Source organism: Echiichthys vipera (assembly GCF_963691815.1).
Source record: "Echiichthys vipera genome assembly, chromosome: 17".
NCBI lineage: Eukaryota > Metazoa > Chordata > Actinopteri > Perciformes > Trachinidae > Echiichthys > Echiichthys vipera.
Genome location: NC_139842.1, coordinates 6,845,171 through 6,873,127, shown reverse-complemented (window position 1 = coordinate 6,873,127; position 27,957 = coordinate 6,845,171). Strand labels below are relative to the sequence as shown.

Sequence of the window (27,957 nt, the reverse complement as noted above, 5' to 3'; positions counted from 1 at the left end):
TTCACTGATCATCTTTTTGTATCAGCGAGAGCATCAAGCTCTCTTCAGATGGCAGCTGCCTCACACAACATCTGCCCTTGACCTTGGTGATGAAGACTCACCGGTAGCAAGTCTGTCTTCCTATCACAGCCATCTGTCTAGACTAATTATGTCATTGTCGTGTGTGTTGCGTAGATGTAATGGGGTGGTTGGTGGGAGAAATTCATGTTATCTGTGACCTGCTCTGCATCACTACACAGTTTATCTGTATCAGTTTGCATCTGCGGGACAAAGTCCAGTGATCCGTGCTGCTGTGGTATATCATAACTTGTGTGCGTTATCAACTTAGGTGACTTTGCAATCCGATGAGCAAATGCAGAATAAACTATACTCTATGCTCACTTAGGGGGGCTAAAACTAACATTATCGTGCCTGTCAGGGATATAAACTTATTGGCCCTTTAACTTACTAAGTAGTACATAGCATACATGTATGGTGTTAGACAGCAGAGATGTGTCCGTGATTCTCTAAGTCATATTCAGAATGTTAACAATTCCTGTGTCAAAAAAGTTGCTGCACACAAAATTCTGTAGCAATATCCCTGAGTCTGTGAAATTCGATTCGGGTTAGGATTGTTGAGTATGAATCAAAAAACTGTGAGTGCAAAGTCTTGTGACTACGACTCAAATTTCTACGAGTACAGAGTCTTCACTGTGAATATGACTTAAGTTTCGGGTACGAGTAAAAAAAAATGATGAAATGACGTCACTAAGGTCACAGTCAGGTCGCAGGGGAAAGTAATAGATCCACGATTCTTCATTATGAATTGAATTAGAGAATTACGGACACGTCTTTTTGACAGTTGTCTTACACCATGTACATGCACATAACACTGCAATACTGATAGGAGATTTGGGTTTATGGCCAACAGATTAACCTTAGAGTATCATTTCACTGACCACTGAGGGCACAGTTCAATATGCCATCAGCAAGTCATCAGTCCCACTGGTTCCTGACAAAAGTCCTCATACCAACGGATAAATTGATATGGTTTTTATGTGCAGCATATTCTCATCGTTTCATCATCCGACAAAAAAGCACAAAGGACTCACACTTAATAGCCTCTGCTAACCCCACTTATTTTGACCCCAGCCTTTCCAGTTTGTCTAAAGCTTCTTTTTATAGTTATGTGATTATATTGTTGACTTTTACTGTTTTATCTTCATCCATTCATCCATTTTACTGGAGACTATTCCAGACATCCCCTCTTCCCACGGACGCCTTCCAGCTCCTCCTGGGGGACCTCAAGGCTTTTTTCAGGTCAGACGAGATATATGATCTCTTCAGTGTGTTCTGGGTACCCCAGTGGCCTTCTCCCAGCTGGACCCGAGATGAGAGGCGACCAGGAGGCGTCCTGATCTGATGCCCGAACCATCTCATCTGGTCCCTTTTTGAAGCAAAGGAGCAGCGGCTCCAGTCCCAGCTCCCTCCAGATGTCTAAACTCTTCACCCTATCTCTAAGGTATTACAGCCACCCTGAGGAGGAAACTCATTTCAGTGCCTTGTAACCGCAATCTCATTATTTCGGTCACTACCCGAAGCTCATGAGCATAGGTGAGGGTTAGTACGTAGATGGACTGGTAAAAACGAGAGCTTTACTTTCTAGCTCAGCTCTCTCCTCACCACATTGTCTTGGTTACAACGCTTGCATCCCCACTGATGCTGCACCAAACCGCTTGTCCATCTCACGCTCCACTTTACCCTCACTCATAAACAAAACCCAGAGATACTTGAACTCCTTCACTTGGGTAGCCCCTAATCCAAAGCGAGCAATCCACCACTTTTCAGAAGCCTCATCCCAACTGCTTGGGAACATAGACGCAACTCAGAGGGACCCAAACTGAACACCCATGTTCATGAAAACCTCAAACATAATCGGTGACAAGGGACAACCCTGGGGGAGGTTAACACCCACAAAGTACATTTATTTATAATTCTGATTACGTGGCCTGTAGTGGTTAACAACCCTTTTCTCGACCCGTAGCTTTAAACCCCGGTGTGAACAGAGACAGGTAATAACCAGCTTCATCCAGTATTACCAGTGTTAGTTGAGAGTGAAGCAAGTAACCCAAAGACCTCACCTCAAACCTGCATCTTATCAGTCAACACATGCGTTTGTGTGCCACGGAGCATCTTTTTCTGTTGATTTGTTTGTAGTACTCCATTACACTTACGCTGAAGCAGTTTGGCAGTTTTTCAAGCCTTTATTATAAAGGACAGACAGGAAATGGGTTGGGGGGGGGGGGCATGCAGCAAAGGGCCGAAGGTCGGAGCTGAACCGGCTGGTGCTGCCTCGAGGACTTTCAGCCTCTTTACTGCTCTAACCACTGTGCCATCGGCCGCCCCACCCTTTCTTTTTTAAACCTGTCACCTCAGCAAAAAAACCCTCTTCTTCATTATATTTTATCAAAATCTTTAATTAATGCCTTTTAACAAGGGCCCTGAACACAGAGTTAATTGTGTTTCTTATGACAAAATTAGCCCAGACCTCTGTGCCGTGGGCGGGTGTTTTAATTATCCTGACAACTTCTCAAGCGGTGGACAGATCATAGTGACCATATGCTCAGCAGTCACATTTTAATGTTGCACATTAGCTCACAGGTGGTCAGGGATATGTAGAAAGTCACAACAGATTTAAACAACAGTGAAATAAAAAAATAAAGGTCAAGATGAACAAAACAAGATCAAAAGAAACACACCAGAGAACGCATTTTCTGTTTCTCAGGGTGGATCTTTCTCTCTGTCCACATAAGCACTGTGTTTCCTTCTGAATACTCACAATTAACTGACCGGTTTATGATACTCTCTCACCTACGATAACAAGCCCACACACACACACACACACACACACACACACACACACACACGCACACACCCGCCCCTCTATCTTTCCCAGTAAAATTATATTTCTCTATCCAGTCCACCCACTGGCAGGCTTCCATCCTCCTCACTCATTCAGTGTTAAGTCTCCACACAACTGTGAACAGCACAGGAGAGAAAAAAGAGACAACCAGAGAGCCACTGGCAATGTAGGACAACGGATAGGCTCTCTGAAAATTCACACACACACACACACACACACACACACACATGCCTACAACCAACACCCAACAGCTAGTGTTTTTCTATTGTGTGCTTTCACATCAAGTCTGAATGCAGGTCTGCACAAGTAGCCGAGGTAGTAACTAACAGATGAATACATTGTGCCATTTGGGTGTTTCTGCTTTTTTGTGCATTGTTAGCCATGCTATCGGCGTGGCTCCAGGAATGGCAACGTTGGTCCGTACATTGGTTTAGCTTTTTTTGTGTGAAATGTCTCAATAAGTATTGTAGCTACAGATAAATTGATTGACATTAAATGGGACATATACTGAAAAACTCACTTTTTGTATCTAGAGTGCCTATCAACCCTCAACTGTGAAACGAGACAATCCAATCAGTTTTTTTTGTGGGCTGCCGATCGTAAAACATGGGATTTTACAAGCCATTCAGATTTGGCTTCCCTCTCACACGTAGGATTGATTTTTAATTTGCGTTAACAGATATGGGCATGCCCCATTAATGATAATTATTAACCATAAGGGCTCAGTCACACATTTTAGCTTAAGTCTTTTAAAACAAACCATTGACGCATGTCCTCTCTGGATCATTCACCTCATGTTAGACTAAATCGTGAAGCATTATGTGGCAGACAAAAGAACGGTTCATCAGTCCCTACATGTTACTTCAAGGGAGAACACGTTACAGGAGTGGCCTGCAGGAGTGGAAAAATAACTGTTAAAATTGTACGCGCCTCTTTTTGCAGATATGAGTGCCATTTTTTTCGAGTGGTGCTTTTTGTTGTAACAGTTTTCGCATCAAGATGTTCATTTGCCTCTGCAAATGTACTGAAAACACTGTTGGCGGTCTGTCCTTGAACCAAACATAACAAAGATATACTCGGTGGATGGTGGTGAAAGAGACACGGATACACACTATTTCTTTCATCTGAACTGACAGGCCAAACCACTATTTAGCAGCACACAGTTAATCAAAGTGCTTAATAGAACCAACTACACCACATATTTGTAATACACCCACACACATATGCACTCACTAAATGAACCCTCAGTCTGACTGTTACGCTCCTTGAATATCTTCCCCAGTCCACCTGTCCCAGTCCCACTGACACCGGTCTGAAATTTCTCCTACACCTGTTCTCCACACTTCCATAAACACACCAGCATCAGTGCTGCACAGCCCTGCACAGCCCTGCACAGCCCTGCACAGCCCTGCACACTGCACAGCCCTGCACAGCCCTGCACACTGCACGGCTCAACACACACATGCATTTCTCTCGGTGTCCTTCTCACACACTCATCCACACTTCCACCTATCTGACTCTCTCCTCATCTTCCTTATCCAGCTTACACACATACAAAACCATTCTTTCTCTCTCTCTCTCTCTCTCTCTCTCTCTCTCTCTCTCTCTCTCTCTCTCTTGCTTGCTCTCTCTCTCTCACACACACACACACACACACACACACACACACACACACACACACACACACACAGACACACACTGCGGTCTCCTCCCCCAGGAGCTTTATATCACACTTGTGTATTTCACACTCCACAGAAATCCAGGCTCATTAAATCACTGATTTCCCATGAAATCAGGAGGGTATATGTTACCATGCATCACGCCTGACTTTTATATCGGTGAAGAAGGGATAAAGTTTATAGGGACATACTATGATGTGGGTTTGAGAGTGGAGAGAGATAGGGCAGGAGGGAAGATCCAAAGGGCTGTGTGGATGGTTAAAGTTTGGCCTGTATGTAATATATGGTATTCAGCTTGTGGGAGAGAAGAGGATTTCTTTTTTAACAGTAATAGCTATTTACTTTTATGATCGCCTCTGTAGTCAGACTGATTAAAATTCTCTTCTCTTCAGCTCTCTCTTTTCTAAATCATCTCTTCAGTGGTGCATATTCATACATCTGTCTGTTTCTCCATTCCACGGTCTACCAAACTCGTGGTGATCCTTAAGTATCGATTCTGGGCCCTGTTCTTTTATCTATTTATATGCTTCCCCATGATCAATATATTGGTGCATGGACAGTATGTATGCAGATGATACACAACTGTGTCTTCTTGTCAGATTCTTGAAGTTTGGTTGCTCTAAAGCAGATAATTGAAGATGCTGGATGATGTGCAACTGTCTCCTTAACACAAGATTGAGAAAACATTTCCCTCAGTCGGAATCAAACTGTCTGTCTGCCATTGATTAAGAGAAAGTTATTCATCCCATCTGGGTCATTGTAACCTGCATTCAGTAAAAAGGCACTTAATCGTCCTCAATTAGTAGTGCAACTACTAAGATTGGAACAGTACTGGCTTCGGATTGCTTCCAGGACACAGTTAAAAACAATATTATTCATTAAATGGATTGGCTCCAGTATATACATATGTCTGACCTACTATGCCCATTCTCCCATTTTCTGCCAAGGCACTTAGCGTAATGAATTACTGTTAAGAATATGCACCACTATATTTGTGTTTTGGTAAATGGCAAAGGATAAATGGACTTGTACTTATATAGCACCTTTCTAGTCTTCTGACTACTCAAGGTGCTTTCACACTACTGCCACATTCACATTTCCACACAGACATTCCTACTGATGGCAGTGGATGCCTGCCCATCCTCTAATCTAACTATTCACACCACATTCACACACCCATGTGCACCATGGGGAGCAAGTTGGGGTTCAGTGTCTTGCCCAGGGACACCTCGATATGCGGACCGGAGGAGCCAGGGATTAAACCGCCGTCTCTCGAATGGAGGACGACCCACTCTACCTCTGAGCCTTAAATTGCCTTGTAATGTGGACTTGTATATCTCTAGGCAATCTTTTTCTCATAAACCGCTTCATACATTATGGTGCGAAAAGTTCTGCACACTAATCCGTATCATTTCTTACGAAACTGTGAACAAAAGTCAACCGTGAGACAGTGACGGACCGCAAGTGGACCGCAACACCAAGGAACCAAAAATACTATTACGTGACTGATTTTAGCCAACAAACCGAGTGAGGCTTAGAGTCGGGCATGGCAACCATTTGGTTAGGATTAGAAAAAGGATTTGGTTTGATTTAGTACGTCCAGGACATGACGGCCACGGTGTGGGTGAAAGTCCTGTTTTGGGACCCACCCACCACCACTTACCTCCTTATGCGGAAAAACCCCTGTCTTATACTACTTCACTGTCTCATGCTTACAATACGTGGAATACACATGTAATACTGCACATTATTTTTCGTTGTTATATTTACGAAAAATGCATGAGATCAACCTGCATCTGTTGGATGGACTGCCATGACATTTTGTACAGATATTCAAGGTACCTGGAGGAAATTCTTGTGAATTTTCGTCCATGCCAAGAGTAAGTCAAAGTTTTCCCTTACTCAGTGAAATATCTCATCATCTCTTCTTTTTTTAATTTCTCGTTGTTTTTCTCTCACTACATTGCGACCTGAGAAGGCTAAGTTACACACTTTTCCTCTTCCCTTTATCATCTCCTTCCCTATCCCTTCTTAATCACCTACCTGCCTTTTCAGTCTAAGACACCGTCAGCTCACTCCCCTCCCCGAACAAATGTCACGTTCTAATTGGCCTGCATTATGGCAGGAGAGCATCACTGTCTGGACAGCTGCTAATCTAAGAGGATTTGCAGTGGCAGACCGATTGAGGCAGTGACGGTGGCGGGGATGACAATCAGCACTGAGAATGACGCAATGAGAGAGAAAGACTTAGAATACAAAAAAATAAGTTTGAGTCTGGTGCAAAATCATTAGTCGCACCCATCTGTCATTGTGACATTAAGTTGTGGCAATGAAATGAATGCAGTGTCGCTCCATCTCTGCCCCTTCTCTACATTCCTGTATGGTATGGACTGTGTAGGTAATGTTAATGTCCAAACACATGCCCTGCAGTTTCATTCACGCATCTGCTCCGAAGCCTCAGCATCACCAGTGCAGGAATGTAATGAGTTTTCTCCCCCCTTCCTTCCTCTCTTTCTTTCACACACATACTGTACACACACAATGAAGCGCACACAGACACACAGCGCTCAGGGAACCAATCATCATCGGCTGTTTTCAGGTCCTGTTTGTGAATGGGATTTTTACGGTAGAGGAGGAGGCAAGCACCGCTGCGTTTGTAGGCATGCAGCTGCCACACCGGGGAAACATCAGCATCCCAGTCTCTCCCATTTTTGAATTATTTCTCTCAGTTTGTTGGCTGCGCTCTATTAAATTTTTTATGTTTTGGTTTGGGTTTTTTTCCCCACGCCCTGGTTTCCATTTTTGCTTTTCTTTCCATTTGCTTGAACTCTCTCTGACTCTTTTTGTGTCCTTTCTCAATTGTGACTGCTGCATCAAAAAGCCTTTCTTTTTACATGCTTTTCTCTCACTTTTCCTCTGACATCGCAGTAATCATCGCCATCATTATCATCGTCAAAATCATCACCTAGCACTGTTCAACTCCTGTCATGTCACTCTGCCATGTACTGCAGAACAGCTGGCTTCTCCACTACCTATTCTCTTCTTTGCCCAATCGTTCCATCCTACTCCTAAACTAGCAGCTGAAGCATCTAGGGTTGATGACCACCAGTACACACACGCACACACACACACACACACACACACAAACACACACAAACATACTGTAGACACTTACCTCCAGTGACAAGGTCTTCGTCCCGAGTGCTGCTGAAACCTCAGTACTTGAAGGAAGAGCGGCGAGCCTGTGAGCTTCTGGCGGCCGGAGACAAGTGGAGGAAAGAAAGAGACAGAAAGAGAGAGAAAGAGTGATAAAAGACAAGAGACAGCAAAGAGAGTGAGAGGTGTAAAGAGAGAGAGAGAGAGAGAGAAAGTGGACGAGAGCTGACGGGCTGTGCGATCCAAGAGGAGGAGGAGGAGGAGGAGGAGGAGGATGCTCCGGCTGGCTGGAGGTGAGATGAAGGGGAGAAAGAGAGAGGGAGGGAGAGATAAAGGAAGAGGGAGGGAGAGACTGAGGGTGTGCTGGATTGGGATAGGAGGGGGTTGTGTGATGTTTGAGAGGAGGAGGAGGGATTGCAGGGAATGGAGGGAGAGGAAAGTTGGAGAGAGGAGGGAGGAAGGAAGGGTGAGGATGCAGAGACGGAGGAAAGAGACGGAAAGGGGGAGAAGCAGAAACAAGTATGGTCATGCTATGAATAGCGGGGTTTTGATTTGTTGGAAATAAGTGAAACCATCACAACTCTGTCTTTACTGCATTACAACTGTAGCCTTTCACAGCCACCAAAAAACACTAGTACAACTCATGCCAAGCCATCACATGCCGCCCGTCCCTGCAGACAATCAATTTCAGAGTGGAGGAAATGTCCTTCCATCCATTAAATCACACTGTAATCCAATCCTGTGTTGGGGTGTTGCAGCACGGATACTACAATTAACTTTGGAGCAATAACTTACCAGAGCCATCGGAAAAAGGCCTGGGAGGTAAAGAGAAATATAACAGAGGTAAGGGGCAAGAGAAGGTGAAGGAAGAAGAGCTCACGGAGTTTCGTGAGAGCTGGTGACAGATAGAATTGGGGAACACGGCAGGCTAAGAAAAGGATGGTGAGACAATGACAGAGAGCATTAGACAGGACCTGCAGAGTAGGCTAGAGGAAAAGGAGCAGATTGACCTCTGGGTAAATGCACTCAGGGATGAAAGGATGGCAAAGAGAGAAAGAGAGGAAAGAAAAAACTAGGCCGAATGGAGGATGGGGATATTGTGGAAATCCACTGATCTGTAATGGGCCTTTCAGAAAGTTTAGGTAACGTGAATGGTAAGGTACAGTGTCATTGACTGCGTGTGACCTAGAAACACGTTTCAGTCACAGACGGAGTATGAAACAACAGGCCCCCGGGCTCAGATGAGTAAAAGGCCCTCCAGCCCTCTTCCATAGGAGCAGGACACCCAGACTGGATCCTTAGTCATTCTCCATATTTTTGCGGTACTTATTGTCTCTTTGTCGTCTGTCATTGTTTTGTGATATTCATTTTGCATCTCTTTGTGGTTGATTTTTGTCTCTTTGCAGTCATCTTATTGTAGTTATTCTGTGTTTTCGTTTTATTAATGGTAGTTATTTACATCATTTGGGATTTTAACGTTTATTTAACCAGCAATAAACCCATTGAGATTCAGAATCTCTTTTGCAAGGGGATCATGGCCAAGAGAGCAGCACAGTAGGTCCACATAAAGTACACACAGAAGAAAACAATTAAAACCGTCAAATTAAAACCAAATCACATCATCACAGTATAATCACCAGCTGCGTTCGGTAAGAGGACATGTGCGTTCAACAGTCAAATAGTCCTTGATCCTAGCTTTAAAATCTTACATACTTTGGAGCTGATCCAATTAACATGACTCTGTAATTTATACCAGGACGAGGGCGCAAATGTTTTTTAAAGGCACTTTCACAAGGAATAGTGTACACTATCAACCTATCGAGCCTGAGACTTCAGCTTTTGGTGTTGACTTTAGGAATCAAGAAAGAACATAAATAAGGAGTCAAGTCACACAGGATGGCCTCATAAAGATTGTGCAGAGAAGGCTAACCAAGAGTCTCATAAAGGCTAAAGTGTTGAGTACGAAAACCTGAATCCGTTCCAAACCCTAATGCTGCATGATACACTGAATCCAGAGAGGAGAGATCTGCATGCATCTCTTCATAATGGTAAATGGACTTATAAAAAAAAAATATATATATATATATATATATATATATATATATATATATATATATATATACTTATATATCGCCTTTCTAGTCTTCTGACCACTCAAGGTGCTTTCACAGTGTTTGTCACATTCACCCATTCACACAGACATTCACACTGATGGCAGTGGACATCTATATACATCCCATGCGCAGCACGGGGAGCAATTCGGGGTTCAGTGTCTTGCTTAAGGACACTTTCACATTTGGACCCGGGGAGGTGGGAATTGAGCCGCCAATCTCTCGAATGTAGGATGACCCACTCTACCGCTGAAACACAGTCACCCCACTGAGCCACAGTCACCCATAGTCCTTTTCACAGTTCTTTTGTTATTGTAATTCAGTTTGCATTTCTTTCTGGTCGTCCTGGGTGTTTTCCTGTGTCTCTTTGTGGTGCTTTTACTTCGCTTTTTCTCACATTTGATTGATTTTCAGCATGCAATGCAGTGACTTCAAACAGAGGCTGTCTGCCTATATGCCCAGTAGGCCCGTTCAGTAATTCAACCGTGATGTGAGGGCGGTAAAAGAAATCTTTTTGTGTTTTCTTTTTGCGTCTGTGTATGGCTGTGCCAGTGAACGTTTTAACTTTGCAGGCGAATGAACCCCTTGCTGAATGCGTTGAAGAAGTGTAGCATGGGACGATACCTTCCGGACATGGTTTTGAATTAAGGTACTGATTAGTATGTCAAGTCTTATTCATCGTAGTGGGACCTGAGGGGCATAAAAGGACCTGTGTTAATACAGATGTGATGCATTTGAAACGCTCATTTTGCAGTCCAGGGTCAGAGGTCCAGGTCAGCTACAGTACTCTGGAGCTGATGAGGCAAGGATTCATTTTCTCAAGGACGCTTCAGCCGGGTGGATGCCGGCCAACACAGAGCTTAATCCTGGGACTTCTTGTCTCCCTTTCAAAAACTGCTTTACTCAGCTATTTAAACACATCACTGACAGTCGCAGTCCATTTCCACAAAGGGCTGCGAACATCAAGCTTGAACAGAACCAAAAAAATGGCCCAAGGCTTGCCTGTAATGTGTTGTTTTCCACACACTAATGTGCTGCATCTTGGGATTCTCAGGGAAAATCATCCCCCTAGATCCTCCACGGATTTGTGCTACAAACAAACTCCCACCCATCATATTTTATGTTTGAAAAATAGGTGGACTCATGGGTGCAGTTCCAGATTTGAGGGATTTGGCCTCACAAGTTGTCACGTTTTTGTCGACTCCAGAGCTGCAGATCAGACTCTGGCTGTCAGTCCTGCACACAGGCACCAGAGGAAGTGAGCCCACACTCCCCGAAGGAAAACAACACAAATGATCAATTCAGATAACAACAATTGTCTGATTCTAGACTTTTCTCAACACAATCTGGGGAAACAGAAAAACATTAAGTGACTGTACTGTCATCGCTCCCAGGCTATTACATGCATTGTTAAGTGGGTGCTTTCGAGTGTTCGTGTCATTTCAATGGATGCATGCAGCACCGCTGTCACTAGCATAAATTCCAATGTGTGTCTGGTCTAGTTTTGCTTTCATTGTTCTCAAGTGATTTTGGGAAACAGGCAGTAATGGAAGTCAACTATGCTGTAACGGTAACAACATCAAGTCTGTGTGTGTGTGTGTGTGTGTGTGTGTGTGTGTGTGTGTGTGTGTGTGTGTGTGTGTGTGTGTGTGTGTGTGTGTGTGTGTGTGTGTGTGTGTGTGTGTGTGTGTGTGTGTGTGTGTGTGTGTGCGTGTGTGTGCGTGTGCGTGTGTGTGTGCGTGTGTGTGCGTGTGTGTGTGTGCGTGTGTGCGTGTGCGTGTGTGAGTTTTTGCGCGCGCGCCCTGTGATAGAAAGAGAAGGGAAAAATTAATGAGACAGGAGAAAGAGAGCAAGACGTGTCTCCTCCAGCTGTTTATCAGCCCAGAGCACTCCGCTCAGATTAAACTACACTATACTTTATAATTACTATAATGTATTCTTATTGGACAAGTATGCCTTTCTTAATAAAGAGTCCAATAATTGACTCTCTCCCTTCTTTCCCCTGCCCCCCCCCCCCCCCACCCTCTTTGAAACAACCACTATTGATCTCATTAATTTGCATTACGTTCTCATTAGCCTCAACGAGTATTTAATTTTCCACCAGCAGGATGATGGCTGTGCAACGGTGAAAATGGCACTATCTCTCAACTACAACAGATGGGTCCAATCATTAGGATTATGCTGTGTATAAATGCCATTAGCACCGAGTTATTAAAATCTTATTGTTCTTATTGATCAATTAGTTTTTTCATTTAACCTTTTGAAAATCTCCCCACAAAAATGATTTCAGATGCAGCGTACAATCCTTTCATGACTTGTCTTGTTTGTAGAAATAAAACTGCTTTTCTACCTCATGCATGTTTATATTGTGAGAGTTGTGTGTCTTCATGAATGGCATTCCTATCTCTGAGGTGAAAGCGTAATTCCTCCCTGTTGTGCAAAATTGCCAAAAGGATAAATATGTCTCTGTTGAATCAACCAACGATCTGTAATTAAGACCATAAATCCTTACACGCACTGTTAAAGCTACAAAGCAGGATTTATAATGCCACGTCCGTCTTATCAGTAAAACAAAGTGGGACTGCAGCAGAGGAGCACCAAATCCTCCAAAAAACGGTTTAGAAGCAGTGCACAAAATCAGCAGAGGATGCTGGTTGTACCTTTAGTAAAAAGCTGTGATGTGTGTGTGTGTGTGTGTGTGTGTGTGTGTGTGTGTGTGTGTGTGTGTGTGTGTGTGTGTGTGTGTGTGTGTGTGTGTGTGTGTGTGTGTGTGTGTGTGTGTGTGTGTGTGTGTGTGTGTGTGTGTGTGTGTGTGTGTGTGTGTATGCGTGTGTGTGTGTGTGTGTGTGTGTGTGTGTGTGTTTCATTTGCAGATGACCGTCTCTGCGACGGATATTATTTCTATATATCTATGTAACTAACAGCTTTGTTCACTCAAGACTAAGAAAGCGTCTTTTGAACAAAGATTGAAACCCGTCTTGTGATGGGATCACCAGATCACCAGCATGTGGAGGGCAATGACGCCTTCCCTACTCCCTCCCCCTGCTGCCACTGGTGTCTTTGCTCGGACCGCATCTTTAGTCAACTCCAAACCTGTTTCTTGACAGAATTTTGCACGGAGGTGATGTGACACATATAAACAATTGTCAAAATACTCAAAACCTGTTGTTCTTTCCGCTATAGTATCTGTCCCCAGGACCACTCACTGCTATGATGACACACACACACAGACTCACCAGGTGAAAGAAACACCATTGCTGCTGTTATAAATGAATCCATCTACAGCAGAGGTGTGGCCTTAATACTTGACAGCAGTTGTAGTTTGCGATCACTAGGTGGCACGATTGAGGTTAAAACAGGACTGCTACGCTGCCTGGAATATTTAAAGTGACATTATTTTAATATTTAGTCATTTTACTGTTGCATTATTGTATGATTATGGTGTCATCTCAAGAATGAGGAGTCTCTCGGGAGCGAATCGTTAAATGATTTGAAGATAAACAGCCTGCATGTACAGTAAGAAGTAAAACAGTGACCTATGTGCCCCATATTTAACGTAAGGTGACCCATGTGCATAGTTATGAGACACTGAAGTTTTAGTCCAGACCCACTATTGATCACCTCACTTTTATGTTCTGCTCATGTCCTATCATTTTGGGCAGCACGAAGAAGATTTATTCTGATGCATTCCTCCCATCATTTGACCATGCCCCGTTTTGACCACGTGTCATTGTATGACACAAACAAGTAAAGTACAGATCAGCAAGTTGATTGGCAAGTTCCTCATCATTTCTGAGAAACAGAGGAAGTATTTGTTTCACAAGTCTCTAGAGAAAGAAGCTATTCTAGTCTCCCCAACTTGTCTGGACCAGTGCCAAACTCACTTTAAAGTGCCAATACTGAAACATCAGTTGTCAGTGGTTTCTATCTGTTTGTATTGCAGTGAGGAAGAATGACAAGCTGTGCATGTTAAGACAAGATATAGAGGACATTTCATTGTTTTGAGCCCATTGTGCCCGTGGCATCAAATAATATGCCTTACATCCATTTTGATTCAATAAATGGTTTGTTTCTTTTCCCAATTTCAACTCCCGTGCGACGACCATTTGAGTTAATATCCAATGTTAAGCATTGAAAATGTGAATTGCGTGAGTCACAGCAAAGCGGCAGCATTTGAAATGAGGAACTGGTCGTGTTATATCTACGCTCATCATCATCTTTTCTCAGAGTGAGACACTAAAGCTCCACAGAGCCAGGTCTGTCTGACGTTCATGTCTGTTATAGTGAAGGTTTTCATCGCCACCGTACTCTACGGGGGAATTGTTGGGTCTATGTAAATCATAAATAAGTCATAGAGTGTGGTCTTTACCTACTCTGTAAAGTGTCCTGAGATAACTTTTGTTATGATTTGGCACTATAAATAAAATTGAATTGAATTAAAGATGTTTGTTAGCAAGTCAGAGGGCAAGGCAGAGACAGAAAGAAAGAGAGAAAGAGAGTAAGAAAGAAAGAAAGAAAGAAAGAAAGATAGAAGGAAAGAAAGAAAGAGTCAGCTTTGAATAACAAGTAGTGCGAATAATGAAGTTGACTTGAACTGGCTTTTTCAATCGGAAACAATAAACAGTAAATTCACCGGCAAATAACATCACTGAGGTTTATTCTATTCATTTATTTTATCTCTAAGAAATATTATTTGGGCCAAGACTGCGAGACGACCTGAGAAAAGTAAACTGCCGGATCTGTGAGACAACATCAAGACTTTTGAGCAATATTGAAATGACACGTGCAACTGCAGCAGAAATGTATTGCATAGCGTGCAGCAGCAGTGAGGCTACAAGACACTGAGCCGAGAGCATATTGGCTTTGTAGAAGACTGTTAGTGCTTCAGAGAAAGAAGATCTGAAAGGCACTTGTGAGTCAGAGTCTGGGTTATTTCTAACTTGTTTTTGAGGAATTAATATTGATGGGAAAGTGAAAGGGGTTCTCACTTGTGATGAAATATATATTTTGTGACCTACATATATTTTATTTAAAAGGACTTCAGTCAGAACTAAACCGACCGTTCTGGCTGAAAAAAGAGAACACAATTAGTCTAGAGTTGAACTGTGTGTGATAAATGTGTGTATTCAGGATGAGTGTGATGGTATGTGTAAATGAGTGATTGTGTAACCAACATGGTTGTGTTCTGATTCATTCTGACTTCGTAGTGCCTAGAAAGCCTCCTAACTGAATAACTCAGTATCGTAAAAGAAAAGGAGAAAAACAGCAGTGCGCCCTTCCCATTATTTTAAAATAACTCATACTTTCAATAACATACTCAAAATTGAATTAGAGCTATTGTTATAAGTCATTTTTATATGTTAAGGGACAAGTCTTCAATAAGACAAATAGCCCAAAGCAGCTTTTATCGTGAAATGGGGTGAATTCATTATAAAAAATAAATATATCAAAGTGTTTCAGAAGGCTTCCGCCTCATGGAGTGCAGTTTTGGAAGAATCTGGATTTTTTTTTTGTCAGTAAAAGTAGCAACAGAACATGTACTCTAAATGTAAATCTGCTCTTTTGCAACTAAAAGTCCTGTATTTCACATCTCACGTAAAATGCAGAAGTTGCAAGTATGCAGAGTATTGCTTTCCAGAGTGTTACATTATCATACTTCCATAATATCATAGATGCTTTCCCATATATCGCCAATTTAAAGGACAGATTACACCTTGGGCTCCCAAAAAACTTCTTTCTAAAATGTAGCACTTGGAACAGTCTTTCTGTTGATTAGTTGATGAATTTTATGATTCGGCTCGATGATTTTTGGATTGTATCGTCGTGGTTGAATGCACTTATTGTAAAGTGCTTTCACCTCTGAGCGTGCCTTGCATATGCAGGTACAGACAGTGGAGAGAAAAAGAGGTGGGACACATTGGCCGTCAAGCTGTCTTGGAGCCCACCCGTTATGTCGATGATTCAGCTTTTCGTTATGTTTTTGTTGTTATTTATCGGCATTCAGTTGCTCAACTCAACTCAACTCAATTCTAATGTCTCAAGTTGGTAAGCAGACCATAAACAATGACTGCTGCTTGGAAAAGGGAGTCTTGGCCCAGATATCCGCTAGCTACAGCGGAAAGCCTGAAATATTAGTCATTGGCCCCCAGAGGCTTGGTTGTTGCCAAACAGATAGCAGATGGATTCCTAATCCGATCTAATCTGATCTAATCTGATCTAATCTGATCGGATCAAATCCTATCAAATCTGATCTAATCTAATCATGTTTTGATTGCAAGTAAAATCTGAGGCAAAACTTACTGAGACAGAGATGTGAAACTGTGCCCCCTCAGAAGAAGTGGGTGCACCACCCGCCCCCGCAGCGTATGATCACTACACCCACTTTTGATTGACAGCACTGAGGTCAGGTTAGTTCTGTGGAGCGTTTAAAGTCAGTTGTAGGAAAATGGAAAGTTCATGTCAAACGGTTTTAGATGAAAGTAACTATACACAATAACTGAAGGACAGTGCTGTAATTGTTTCCAGATGTAGACAAATATCCTGAGGTTTCAGCTGCATGAGGCAGAGCTGCATAACAGTATGTGTAACTGTGCTGTCACTTGTATCTAGCTGGCAAACCTTCAGTAGGCCGAATCATGAAATCAAAATATGTATCGTTTGTGGCACCAGAAAGCCAAATTGGTTTGATTTATTGCATTTAAACAGGAAATAGTAAGAAAATAATGTAAGAAAATATGCACACTACCAGCCTGAAACTTCAACTGTTCAAAGTTACAGTCGCAGGTTTCCTGATACCGCAAACTGTCAGAATTGTGTTTTGTATTTTAGGTGCATGTAGTTGTAATCACAGTTTTTCCACCTTCTACGTCTGTATGTCCAGAAAGAAAATTGAGTTTTTGCAATGAGGCAAACAACAGCTGATTGTGATTTACAAGTGAGCATGACCTTAAGTGTCTCAGTGGACAAAAAAGGGGAAACTAACCTTGTCGCCGAGGAAACTCCCACAGAGTTCTCAACAGTGTTCATGAGGAGCCGGCTGACAGGAAGGACGCAACGATGACAGACAGACGGACGGACGAAGACGTAAGGTAGGCCACCGGAAGATTTATTGAATACGAAAGAAGCCTTGTCTTTGAATAGATGTTTCATTTCACACGCTGACATTGTCTGTAGGCCGAAATTATCACAATATAAAGAAAATGAATGTGTAGCTATTTATGGTTGCCTGTGTTCAACTTTAAGTTCCAATCAGGATATGGGGACAGGAAGTCAAAGTCAACTGTTCTTTATTGATGACTGATGATAAAATGTGTTGAGCGACGACATGAGCGCATGAAATCATACACGTTGACATCCTGTGACTTGAATTACAGTGTATTTTCACAATCAGACAGAACTGTGTAATAGAGTGAAACTGAAACAAAGTATTTGTTTTGTGTATAAAAGCTGGTCATGTATCATCCAAAGTCCAAAGTCGATGAACATATAAAGAGCTCTTTTCCAAAACGAGATATAAGCCAAATTTAAAAAAAATGAGTTTGTCATGCCACTTTGCTGTAAACAGAACCTTTTCACTGCTTCATCAATGTTTCTGCCAAATCGCTATACTTCCTTGTTTAAAATGGTCTCAAGATGCAGTTCCTTTCCAAACCGCGACCAGCGCAAAACCTATTTTTAGCCTAAATGCGATACGTCCTCTCGACCAATCAGAATTCAGTGAGCGTTCTATGCGATCCAACATGGCGGCGCTCTGAAGCGGAAGAGTTTTTTTTGTTCTGTCCGTCCGTTCAACATGTTCAGACTGAGCCAATAAACCATTTTGACAAGATACATTGAATATTAACCAAATGTGTGGGTCTAGGGAAAAGATGTAATTTTCCTGAAAACTATTAAAATGGATTTATAGGGTTTTGGAAAAGAGCTCCTCATATCTACAACAGAATTTCTTCATGGTACTTTATACATACTGGCCTTTGCCTACACACGCAGGTATTTCCATGTTCCTGCTTGTATTTGGGTGAATTTCAGTTGATATTTTCTTTTTGCGTCAGCATCACTGTCCTTCACATGATTTAGTTTCAAAGTCAAAGTTGATCTCCCACATTCACCCGAAGGGACTTCCCCCAAAACCTGCCACTGTAAACAGCAGCTAGGCCAAAGTGGAGTCTGCTGCGCCTGAGCGACCCTTAAAATCCCCCATGCGCTTTGTCATTATTGTACTGAAATGATCACACATCTCTTTTTTTTTTACTCTTCATGTTGTTTCTTGCACATTTTTTGCTTTATTTGAAGATATTCTGACTTTGAAAATGCTTCTACGCGTACTAAGATTTTTGTTAGTTAGTCATTCATTCAAAAAGCATTGTAGGATAATGACTTTTTTTTTGGAAGCGATACAATTTTAAAACAATTTCTGGCAAATTAATAAGGAATTGAAGTATGTTGTAAAATGTGTGCTCATCTGTGTCACCAGTGTTTGGTATTTTATTTATTGATGTGTTTGGTCCCCAGGGACAGCATGTGTATCTGTTCTATCAGGGCCTATCACATGTGAGAGAGAGAGATAAGAGACACACGGATGTGTGGTGACATCCCACAACAAGTAGACTCTAAAAGCGGATGTGAACGCCTGTAGTGTGGTCATGACTCATTTCTTCATTATTTCTAGTAAGTAAACTAATTCTCTCTCTCGCTCTCGCTCTCTCTCTCTCTCTCTCTCTCTCTCTCTCTTTCTCTCTCTCGCTCTCTCTCTTACTTTATCACAGACTTCTGGATTATGTGAATACATATAGTACATTTTACAGAGACTGATTCAGAAAAAGGGGACTCCTCGCCCCGTCTCTCCCAAGAAAAATGCCTCGCTTCTGGGTATTTCTTTGGTCAACGCTCCCTCCTCTGGCTCTCTTCTGTGGTCAGGACTGTTGTACTATCCACGAGAGCAGCAGCTTACAGAACGGTACGTCTCTGCAGTATTCACCTGGCACAATCAGTATTGTTTTAGATTTTCATTCTTCAAAATCCTTTGGTTTGTTTTTCTGTTTGAATATTTCAATAATGTTTATACATTCTGTATATATACACAATATAATGTATATGTATAATAAAGATAATGATAACCAACCAACCAAAATAGTAAGCACCCCATACAATTATATATACAGTATATACAGTATATAATGAAAAGTACGGTTATATCAGTGGGTACTATCTTTGTGTAAGTTTGGAGGTGCTTTTACTAAAACTAAAAAGTTTATCAGGAATGCCTTAAAGTCAGTTAAGCTAGTTTTATAGAAATATTTGTCACCTGTTTTTAATTGCAGACCAACTTGTTTTGCACCAGCTTAATTAATCTTTCATGTTTCAAGATCCAGACGCTCTTTTCTAGAACACGTTATTATCTATGTTTATCTAATTGTAGCATGTAAATATTTACTTTGTGCAATACTGTGAATATTGTCCATTAAACCGTCTGTTTACTTATTATATTGTACTGTTTACTGCATTTTAACTCTTTAATTGTTTTTTACTGTTTACTGTTTTTTTTACTGTTTATGTATTTATTGTTATATCTTGCAGTTTTTTTCTTATGCCTCTTAATAAACCACCCCCTTTGCTGCTGTTACACTGTCCCCGCTTATATATTCATAAGATTGAAGTTTTTGAAGATTGCCCAAAGTAGCACCAAATAGGCTTTAATAATTCTATTTATAATCCAAATTTACAATGATTCTATACTTTAACTTGAGTAAGAGTTTGAATGCAGGACTTTTACTTGTAATTGAGTATTTTTACATTACTGTATAACTACGTATACACTTAGTTAATAATCTCAATAGTTTTTCTACCACTGGTTATAGAATATATTCAGCACAAAACAATGGGGATTAAGAGTAAGCACAGGAGTTAGCCCATTATCTGAAAACAACACTTCTTCCTCCAGTGTCTCCATTGATGAAATCCTTACAGTGCCATAATGACTATGAGTCGTATGTCCACTGCAAGTGGAGGGAACACGGAAACACAACACTGCAGCTCTGGTTAAAGACAGAAAACAACAGGTAAGGACAAGAGCAGATGATGTTTCGCAGTTTAGCACCAAAGTTTTCAGTCCCACAGCTCTGTGTCCATGTCCTCGCAGGGAGCAGTGTGTGCCGTACGATTCTGAAGTACCAAACCCAAGTGAGCAACGGACTGTCCAGTGTAGATATACAACTCGTGCATTTTCCATTGGCATCAAACACACGGTCTTCTTCCTTGACAAGACACTGAACCTCTGCTCATCTGTTCCACACAAGCCTCTGGATCTTTGTCAGCACTGTGAGTTATCAGTCAATCTTGTCAAACTGTCACTTTTACTGTAAAGATAGTAATAGAAATATTCTGTAGTTTCAACACTTGAACTGTGTGTTTTTGTACAGTGAGAGCACGCCCACCAGTGAATCTGTCCACACACGATGCAGATGATGGGCACAGATGGCTCAGTTGGTCCAGCCCTTACCCCTTCTCCTCCTCCCTGAATAAAAACCTCACATATCAGCTCAGCTACAGGACAGACGTACAGGACAACTGGACGGTTAGCATCAAACATGGTGTACTCTGCTGCCAGACCCCCAGAGACATTACTGTAGTTGGAATCATGAGTGGGTTTGGGATGTTTATTTAGAATGACAGAGTTTTGCATGTTCTGATTTATATATATTTTTTAAAAAGGAAATCAGTTATTCATTATCTGTAAATTGTATTGGAGATTTTTCTCTGACAAGAAAATTTTTAAATAACAAAACTTTGCAAGAATCAACAGGCATGCTAGCAACTCTGTGACTTGTGCTTTCGGCTAAATGCTAACGTCAGCATGCTAAACACTCACAATGACAATACTAATATCAGCATTATGAACACTCACAATGACAATACTATCGGGCTAATGTTTAATGTGTCTAACAATTACTATGTTCACCAGCTTAGTTTAAGTTAGCATGTTAGCATGCTAACATATGTTTGACGAAACAATTTTTAGCAGCTCCTAAAATAAGTGTACTTCTACTTAAATTTTAGGGTAAAGGTACACAAAGTGAAGCAAAAAAACACAAGAACTGTACTGCTCCAAATATTTCTGCACCTTGAATTAAACTCACTTGTGTCTCTTTCTATTCTTTCAGTCTGAGGAGGTCACAAACACCAGTATGAAATTGCAGAAGCGATTGTTGCTTCCGGGTCGCAGGTATGAGGCCAGGGTGAGGGCCCGGGCCAGTGTGGGTCAGTGGAGCGACTGGAGTCCTGTGGTCACCTGGCACAATGAAGAAGGTGAGTCAAAGACATCATTCAGAATGATTTAAACCCTAAATGATATCCGTTAACAAAATTGTGAATCCTTTTGTGAACAAATTAGCTTCAACTCTGACATTTCTGGGTAAAACCATTTGGCTGGCATATTTAATGTACTGGATCATTTTTCTCCATAACGGCCTTTTCCTCTGATACACAGCCTGCTACTTATCTCCTTCCCTCACATTTCTAATTTTCTCCCTCTGTCCATTTTCATTGGAAAAGTCTGAAGCTTTGCAGCTGTTGTTTTTAACTCCTTCTTGTTCTCTGTCTGGTGCTAGACGCTTGGCAGATTCCCAGTTTGCAATGTGTGCTGGATGGAGAGAAGGAGGTGACATGCAGCTGGGAGGTGAACAGAGAGGTGGCTCACTTCATTACCTACCAGCTGGCATGTGAACACAACCAGACTGCACCGTAGGTCAACAAAACCACTCGATTAGGGCTGACAAATGCATCCAGTCATCATCCATTCATTGCTCTCCTCTCTTTCTAATCCCTGCCTTCAGGTCTGAGAGATGCTGTGTGAAGCCAACAGTCAGCTCTGACCTCAGCAGGGCGGTGCTGAGGTACAGCTGCTCTCTGACTGTCGCAGACCCTGCACATCTGCTCATTGAGCTCCTACCAGCAAGCAATGCCAAGAGTTTTAAGGCGGACAAACACAGTGCGTTGACAGGAGACATTATAGGAGAAATTGAATTTGGGTTGGGGAGGAGGCTGTAGCTCTTAACACAGTAGGGTGGACAGTTTACCGATCCTGCCAAATTAGAAACACACAACGAGGTGCTTAAACTGCAGGAAGTTGTGCAGCCACTCTGAACAGAGCAACTGGGATGTGATTGAGTGCCACCACCTAGTGTTTGAGTTGCACTACTGCATCTCTGTCTGCTTATTACCAGGCAATTAGATAAGACGGGTTTGGTTTAGTTTCATTTATAGTCATAAAATGTATACATAACACACTTGTCCAAATATTCATCAAAAGAAAAAAGCAAAACGACAAAAGGATCTTTCCGGGGTATTTTTTTTTGTTTTGTTTTTTCAAAAACTGTTGTTAGGAACTTTAATAGATTCAAAGTATCATCTGGTAAACTGTTCCAAATTATAGCCCCCACACACTAAAATGATTAAGATACAAAAGAGCCATATGTATGATTTTTTTTATTCACAAATAGGCTTGTGTCTGACTATTTAGGAATACACGTGACTTCCTGCTAAATAATTAACCCTGTAAGCCTTGTTTAAAAATAATTTTACATAAATGGGTTGTTTTATTTACAAAAAATGTAACATTTCATTTTATTTTACAACCTTTAAGTGGGCCTGTTGTTGAGCATTGACGTAGAAAATTACATACATTGTTCTTGATTGCATGAAAATATTGCATAACATTTCCTCGTAACTTACATTATAAAACTATTTAAAATTGTTGGAAACTCTTTCCTTGATAAAATAAGGTGTTATTTGGGGAAATGATGTTGTTGCAGCAGTAGAAAAAAGGAAAAAACTTTGCATGATTTATTAATGCTATAACCTAAACTTTACGCAGTTCGCCCCAACCCACCGCAGCAGGTGAAGGTGAGGAAGAAAGACAGCAACCGGATTGTGGAATGGACTCAACCAAGCACAGCTTCAAAGATCAGACTGTATTATCAGGTCTGCTATTACAAGACACAGGATCAGGTGAACTTTTATATATAAGTGTTTTTTCCTGTCCCACTGTATACCTGTACTGCAATCCCTTCATACCAACCACGAAACCCATTAAATGGATTCAATACGTATTCCTTTTTCAGGGATCTCGTGTCCTGATGAATATTCCAGCGGGGTCCATGTCTCTAACAATCCTGGGAGCCTCTCTTGCCCCTTCAGAGCCATACCAGGTGAAGGTCAGGTCGCTGGTTGACTCTGACCACTATGAGGGAATCCCCTCTGAATGGACCGATCCTGTGGACTGGGAGTCGCATGAGGGTGATTTAAAATAGCAGCATGCACACATGATCTCAAACATACATAAAGAAAAGGATTTCTCCTCTTCTTGTGGGAATTACTTTTTTTCTGTCCAGCTTATTCACAAATAAACAGCAGGGCAAAAAAAATCATCATGGATTCTGTTTTCTGTCCCCTGACAGCCACCTGGTCCCCAGACAACCTGATCTATTTCACCATCAGTGTGTTTGTAGCTGCAGTCTTCCTCGCAATCTACTGCTCCATTCCAGCTTGTCGAAGGTACATCATTTACATTATACCGTATTTGAGTACATGCAAATAATAAAAGTATATCTAAAATGTAATCAAATCAAGCCAATTAGTCTAAGGGCAGTCAGGGGCTTTGGATGAAGGGAGAGGACTCCACCTGGGCACCAAGTGAGCGATAGCATCGGGGGAGTTTGAGCCTGAGACTGAGTCACTCTCGAGATGTTGTGAGCCCATCAATGAACTGAGGAAAGAGGGCACCCGAACCCAAAGGATGCCATCGCTCATTTGACCACCTTAGTCAGTCTAGGCAGCATGACTAAAGTGTGCAATTTAAGGGATATTTCATTTTTTTTTATAAAACTCTCTTTTTACATGGTATGTTTTGAACAAACAGGAGGGCAGTTCTGTGGGTGGACTCAGTTCCTTCTCCAGGCAAAAGCAAAATCCTGTCTGAGCTCAAGGTGAGACTGGATTGTTCTACAGTTTGATCGAATTATTTCCATTTCTTGTGTGTTAAGAAATCTGATCATATTTTATGTTGTGTTTTAACCATGATGTATGTTTTTGTTATCCAGTCTCCCAAAAGCTGGACACTCATGCAGAGTGAGAGCACGACCATCTGCAAAGTGCTGCATATGGACAGTGTATCAACGTGGTAATCATCATTTACAGACCGATAATAAAAAATATATTTGTCTATCATGGAAGAAAAGATAGAGAATGTGTGGAATGCAGCCATTACTGTTCAGGAAAGACATGAACGGATAAATCCCCCCTCTCTCTCTCTCTCTCTCTCTCTCTCTCTCTCTCTCTCTCTCTCTCTCTCTCTCTCTCTCTGCAGCTCCTCTGATGCTTCCCTGTGGTCATCAGAGGGTACTGTAAAAAAGCGTCTGGAGCAGGACGAGGGCTGCTGGACGTGTGATAGCCTGCTCTCCCCTGCTGAGAAGGTTAATGCCTCTGACACGTCCTCCATGAGCTTCAGCGGACCGTACATCTTCTGTCAGGTCAGTTGCTCACAACCATGTGCCATTTGTCATGTACCCAGGTGCTGGGAATTTCTCAAGCACTCGGTATGAATCAAAAATAACATGTAACTGCTGAAACACTGGCTGATAAACATAATGTATTCCTAAAATTGTATGAGAATAAGCAAAGGGGTCTCACTCTAATAACGTTTTAAAAATCGCAATGACATGTTGTGGTTTTCTGGGGGGTTAGGAACCAGACTACTCCATGGCCAGGTGCAGTAGGTCCATGAACCAGGACAAGAAATAGATTCTCACATAACTCCCATTAAAAAAAGCAAGTTAATCAGTTTGGTTTAGAGGGACTGTTAACAGGGTAACTGTTTCCCCTGTTTCTAGTTTTGAAACAGCTCAAGTGAGCTAACAGGCTGCTGGCTGTGGTATCACTCCTACGTGATACGTTATATTTGACTTGAGTACTACGGTAATATATAGTGAGAACAAAAACTATTCAGAAGAGCACATACTGTTGAGCAGTTAATATATTTGCAAATGACAATCAGTACGCTAAGTTCATCAAAGAAATATTACTCATTAAGTTTGCAGGTTGTATTTAGTCCGACTGAACATCACTGTCTGTTTCTATCTGACAGTCATCAGAGCCAAGCTGCAAGTCAGTGGACATCAAGTGTGAAGTGAAAGAGAGAGACCATGAAACCCCACCTGAAGACTCTGTACCTCTTTCCCCGGGGAATTTCGCCCTTTACGGGGAAGGCTATGTGTGCATGCCAGGCGGCAACATCACCAGGTCCACACAGGATCTTGTATCTCACAGCGGCGCCAACACAAACATGCACAGGCACGACAGCGCTGAGCAGGACAAACAGTGTCCAGATAAGATGAACGTCCAGCCAGGCCTCAGTGAGCCCACCAGCAGCCACCAACCTCCAGCCTACACCTCAGGACCTTTCACTTCCTGGCCTCAAGGGGGTACCGCACAGGCCTCGGGCTACTGCCACTTGCCCACAGCTTTCATGAGAGCATCAAAGTAACCTGCAGCATGCAAGAGAAGAGCATGTCAAGGAGGATCTAACAAATAGGCAATCAGTGATTTCTTGTATTTGTAAGATTTCCACTTTATTTTCAGCTACATATGCTTCCATGTGGAAAAAATGCAATTCATTGATGGGTTTTAACATGATAGAAAGAACTGTTTTGTTTGGTCTTATCTGACCTGACATCAGGTTGGATGTCTGACCCATGGAGGGCAGCAGTGAGCTTAGGCTGTGAGGGCACTGCAAGTTAATTTTAATGGATGTGGAAAACAAAATAGATATGTCTTTTTGAGCTTTAATTGTAAACTCCTCACACATTGCAGGTCAGAGTGAAACAAGAGGAGCACTATCTATTATAAGAGAATACAACAACCACGATGAAAGGGCTTTGTGAAGTTCTGATTTGGTCAAAGAGATTCATCATTTACTTGTGTATTTCCACAAGCACACATGTACACATCTAGCCGCATATTCTTCAGAACTGTGTTGAAATGCAGTCATTTTTCTTACTTCCTTATATGTATTTTCTGTGTCTCCCACAGTTGATGTAAGATGCAAAATTACATCAACTGCATTTCATGGGAAAAGTGTGTGAGTTTGCTGACTGCCATGTTCGCTGCGGTCATGTATGCATGTTTGCACAAAGGTGTGTGAGTTAGGACCTTGTTGTAAGTGTTGAAGCCTATGTGTTGCTGAAAGTATTTATACAGTATGTTATATACCCGCTGATGTGCTGATACTGTGTGCTAATGTTGTGTGGCACCAGCACTGTCACTGGTGGACAGTTTTTTTTTACTTCAGGAAATACAGAGACATTTTGAATGCAAGCTACTTAAAATATATTAAAGCTACCTTTAATAAATGAGACACAGTAAAGCCCTATTTCTATGTCATTCGAGATCACAAATGAGTAGAATAAAGTGTTTCAACGTTTGCTGCACTTTTGTATTGTTATGCTAAATTAAACTTGTGAAGTGTTTGTTTATGGCTCTGTCTATGAATGGCTTACACACACAAACACATTCACCCAATCAAAAACTACAGTTAAAGTTTCCAGGCTGGATAGCTAACTGCGTAACATACTTATTAGGTTTAGTTTATTAGGTACACCAAGTTAATACTAGTGCAGTCGGATTCAAGAGTCCTGCAATACATCTTACCTTCATGAAGGTTATGATGTTTGTTTTTGTTGAAACTGTTTTAAAATGGTGTTGATTCAACTGGATGATAATTACGGAGGACGTATAGTGGTGTTGTTGAATTGTATTAGACGAGTGCTTTATTATTTTGTTCTCTCCATTTATAAAAATGAAGGTGGTCTGTCTACTACTAATATTTATTCTGAAATAATCTGCATATTAACTAGAGATCATCTTGCAATGGGATCACACCAGTGCCAAGTTGGACCAGGGCTGTAAAGTGCAGCCCACACCCATCTTTGAATGTGGCCTTCATTTTAATATCACCTGCACAACTGTAAAGCTTCATGACTGCATCTTGTATGGTCATCGGGCCAGGGCCGTAAAGTTGGAGGGGCCCATTCCCTACTTCTAACCCCCTCACTCGGATCACACCCATTTTCGAACATTTTCGGCATCACTTTGACCTCTACTACACAGTTGTAAAGTTTTGTGAATTTCTGAACTGGAGACCAAGAATTCAGTTAATAAAAATATGCTTTTATTCAGAAAAAAAACATTTTTTTAACAATTATATAAGGGGAGCTTCCCTTGCAGTCTTAGAGCAGTCGCCACTGACTTGTATTTATGGTGCGATTTGCCAGAGGGGATGGGTTGACACACTCTGCAACAAGCCTGGCAACACAATTGCTGGAATTATTTTTTTGTTGTTGCGACTAAGATCTTGAGACACTAGATGGCGTGTGTTCTGCTCATTCTCCATATTCAACCTTTAATTTAATGCATAGTAGGCATTTAGTGTTGGCTGCTGTGACTGCATCTTCCACATTGTAGGGCCCCCGCGACCCGACCCCGGATAAGCGGTTGAAGATGAGATGAGATGGGCCAGGGGCGTAAAGGCGGCATCCCTAGTGCCAGTGCCCTTGCCTGCATTCTTGAACACTCCCTTGATTTTTAACCCAACTACACACCTTTACCAGGGTAGTGACACTATCGTCATGACAAAATTTGTCCAAAGACAGTAAAAACCTAGTACTCAAAACCACCCCTGTGGTATTTCCTGCTAGAGTAGGTGTCGCCAGGACCACACTTTGCCATGATCACACACATACATACACACACCTCACAAGGTGAAGAAGAGTATTACTGTTGTGGCTGGTTAAAAGCAGTTTTCACCAAAATTACACATGGCAGTTTAGTGTCCCTTGTCTGTTCACAGTACACTTAGCATTTCTCTCTCTTTCACAAATGCACGGTAGTATACACATGAGAGAATTTTACAATTACACAACAAAGCTATGACAAACATAGGCCAAATCAGTTTCCTTTCCTCATATTTAGCTTTTTTTATTCATTGGGATAGATTTTTTCTACTTCTCATGCTCCCTTGTTAACCTGGGCACATGACCAGTGTGCACCTGTATTTTTT

General features: G+C 41.8%; 2 protein-coding genes across 2 annotated transcripts in view; one reads left to right on the top strand and one right to left on the bottom strand.

Moving 5' to 3' along the window:
* Window positions 1-7,811, bottom strand: part of pvalb6 (parvalbumin 6) — a 77,108-nt gene extending 69,297 nt beyond the window's left edge. The window contains exon 1 of the mRNA XM_083930625.1: window positions 7,757-7,811. The gene's annotated coding sequence lies outside the window, so the exon portion shown is untranslated. The remainder of the gene's footprint in view (window positions 1-7,756) is intronic.
* Window positions 7,812-16,881: 9,070 nt separating this feature from the next.
* On the top strand, window positions 16,882-26,356 carry csf2rb (colony stimulating factor 2 receptor subunit beta). Its single transcript, XM_083930828.1, has 15 exons — window positions 16,882-16,936; window positions 18,614-18,804; window positions 19,789-19,906; window positions 19,987-20,165; window positions 20,267-20,421; window positions 21,008-21,152; window positions 21,455-21,587; window positions 21,680-21,834; window positions 22,720-22,853; window positions 22,967-23,141; window positions 23,303-23,399; window positions 23,764-23,830; window positions 23,945-24,024; window positions 24,211-24,373; window positions 24,988-26,356. The coding sequence occupies exons 2-15, from the start codon at window positions 18,702-18,704 to the stop codon at window positions 25,384-25,386; spliced, it is 2,103 nt and encodes a 700-aa protein (XP_083786954.1). The 5' UTR covers window positions 16,882-16,936; window positions 18,614-18,701; the 3' UTR covers window positions 25,387-26,356.
* The last annotated feature ends 1,601 nt before the right edge of the window (window positions 26,357-27,957 follow it).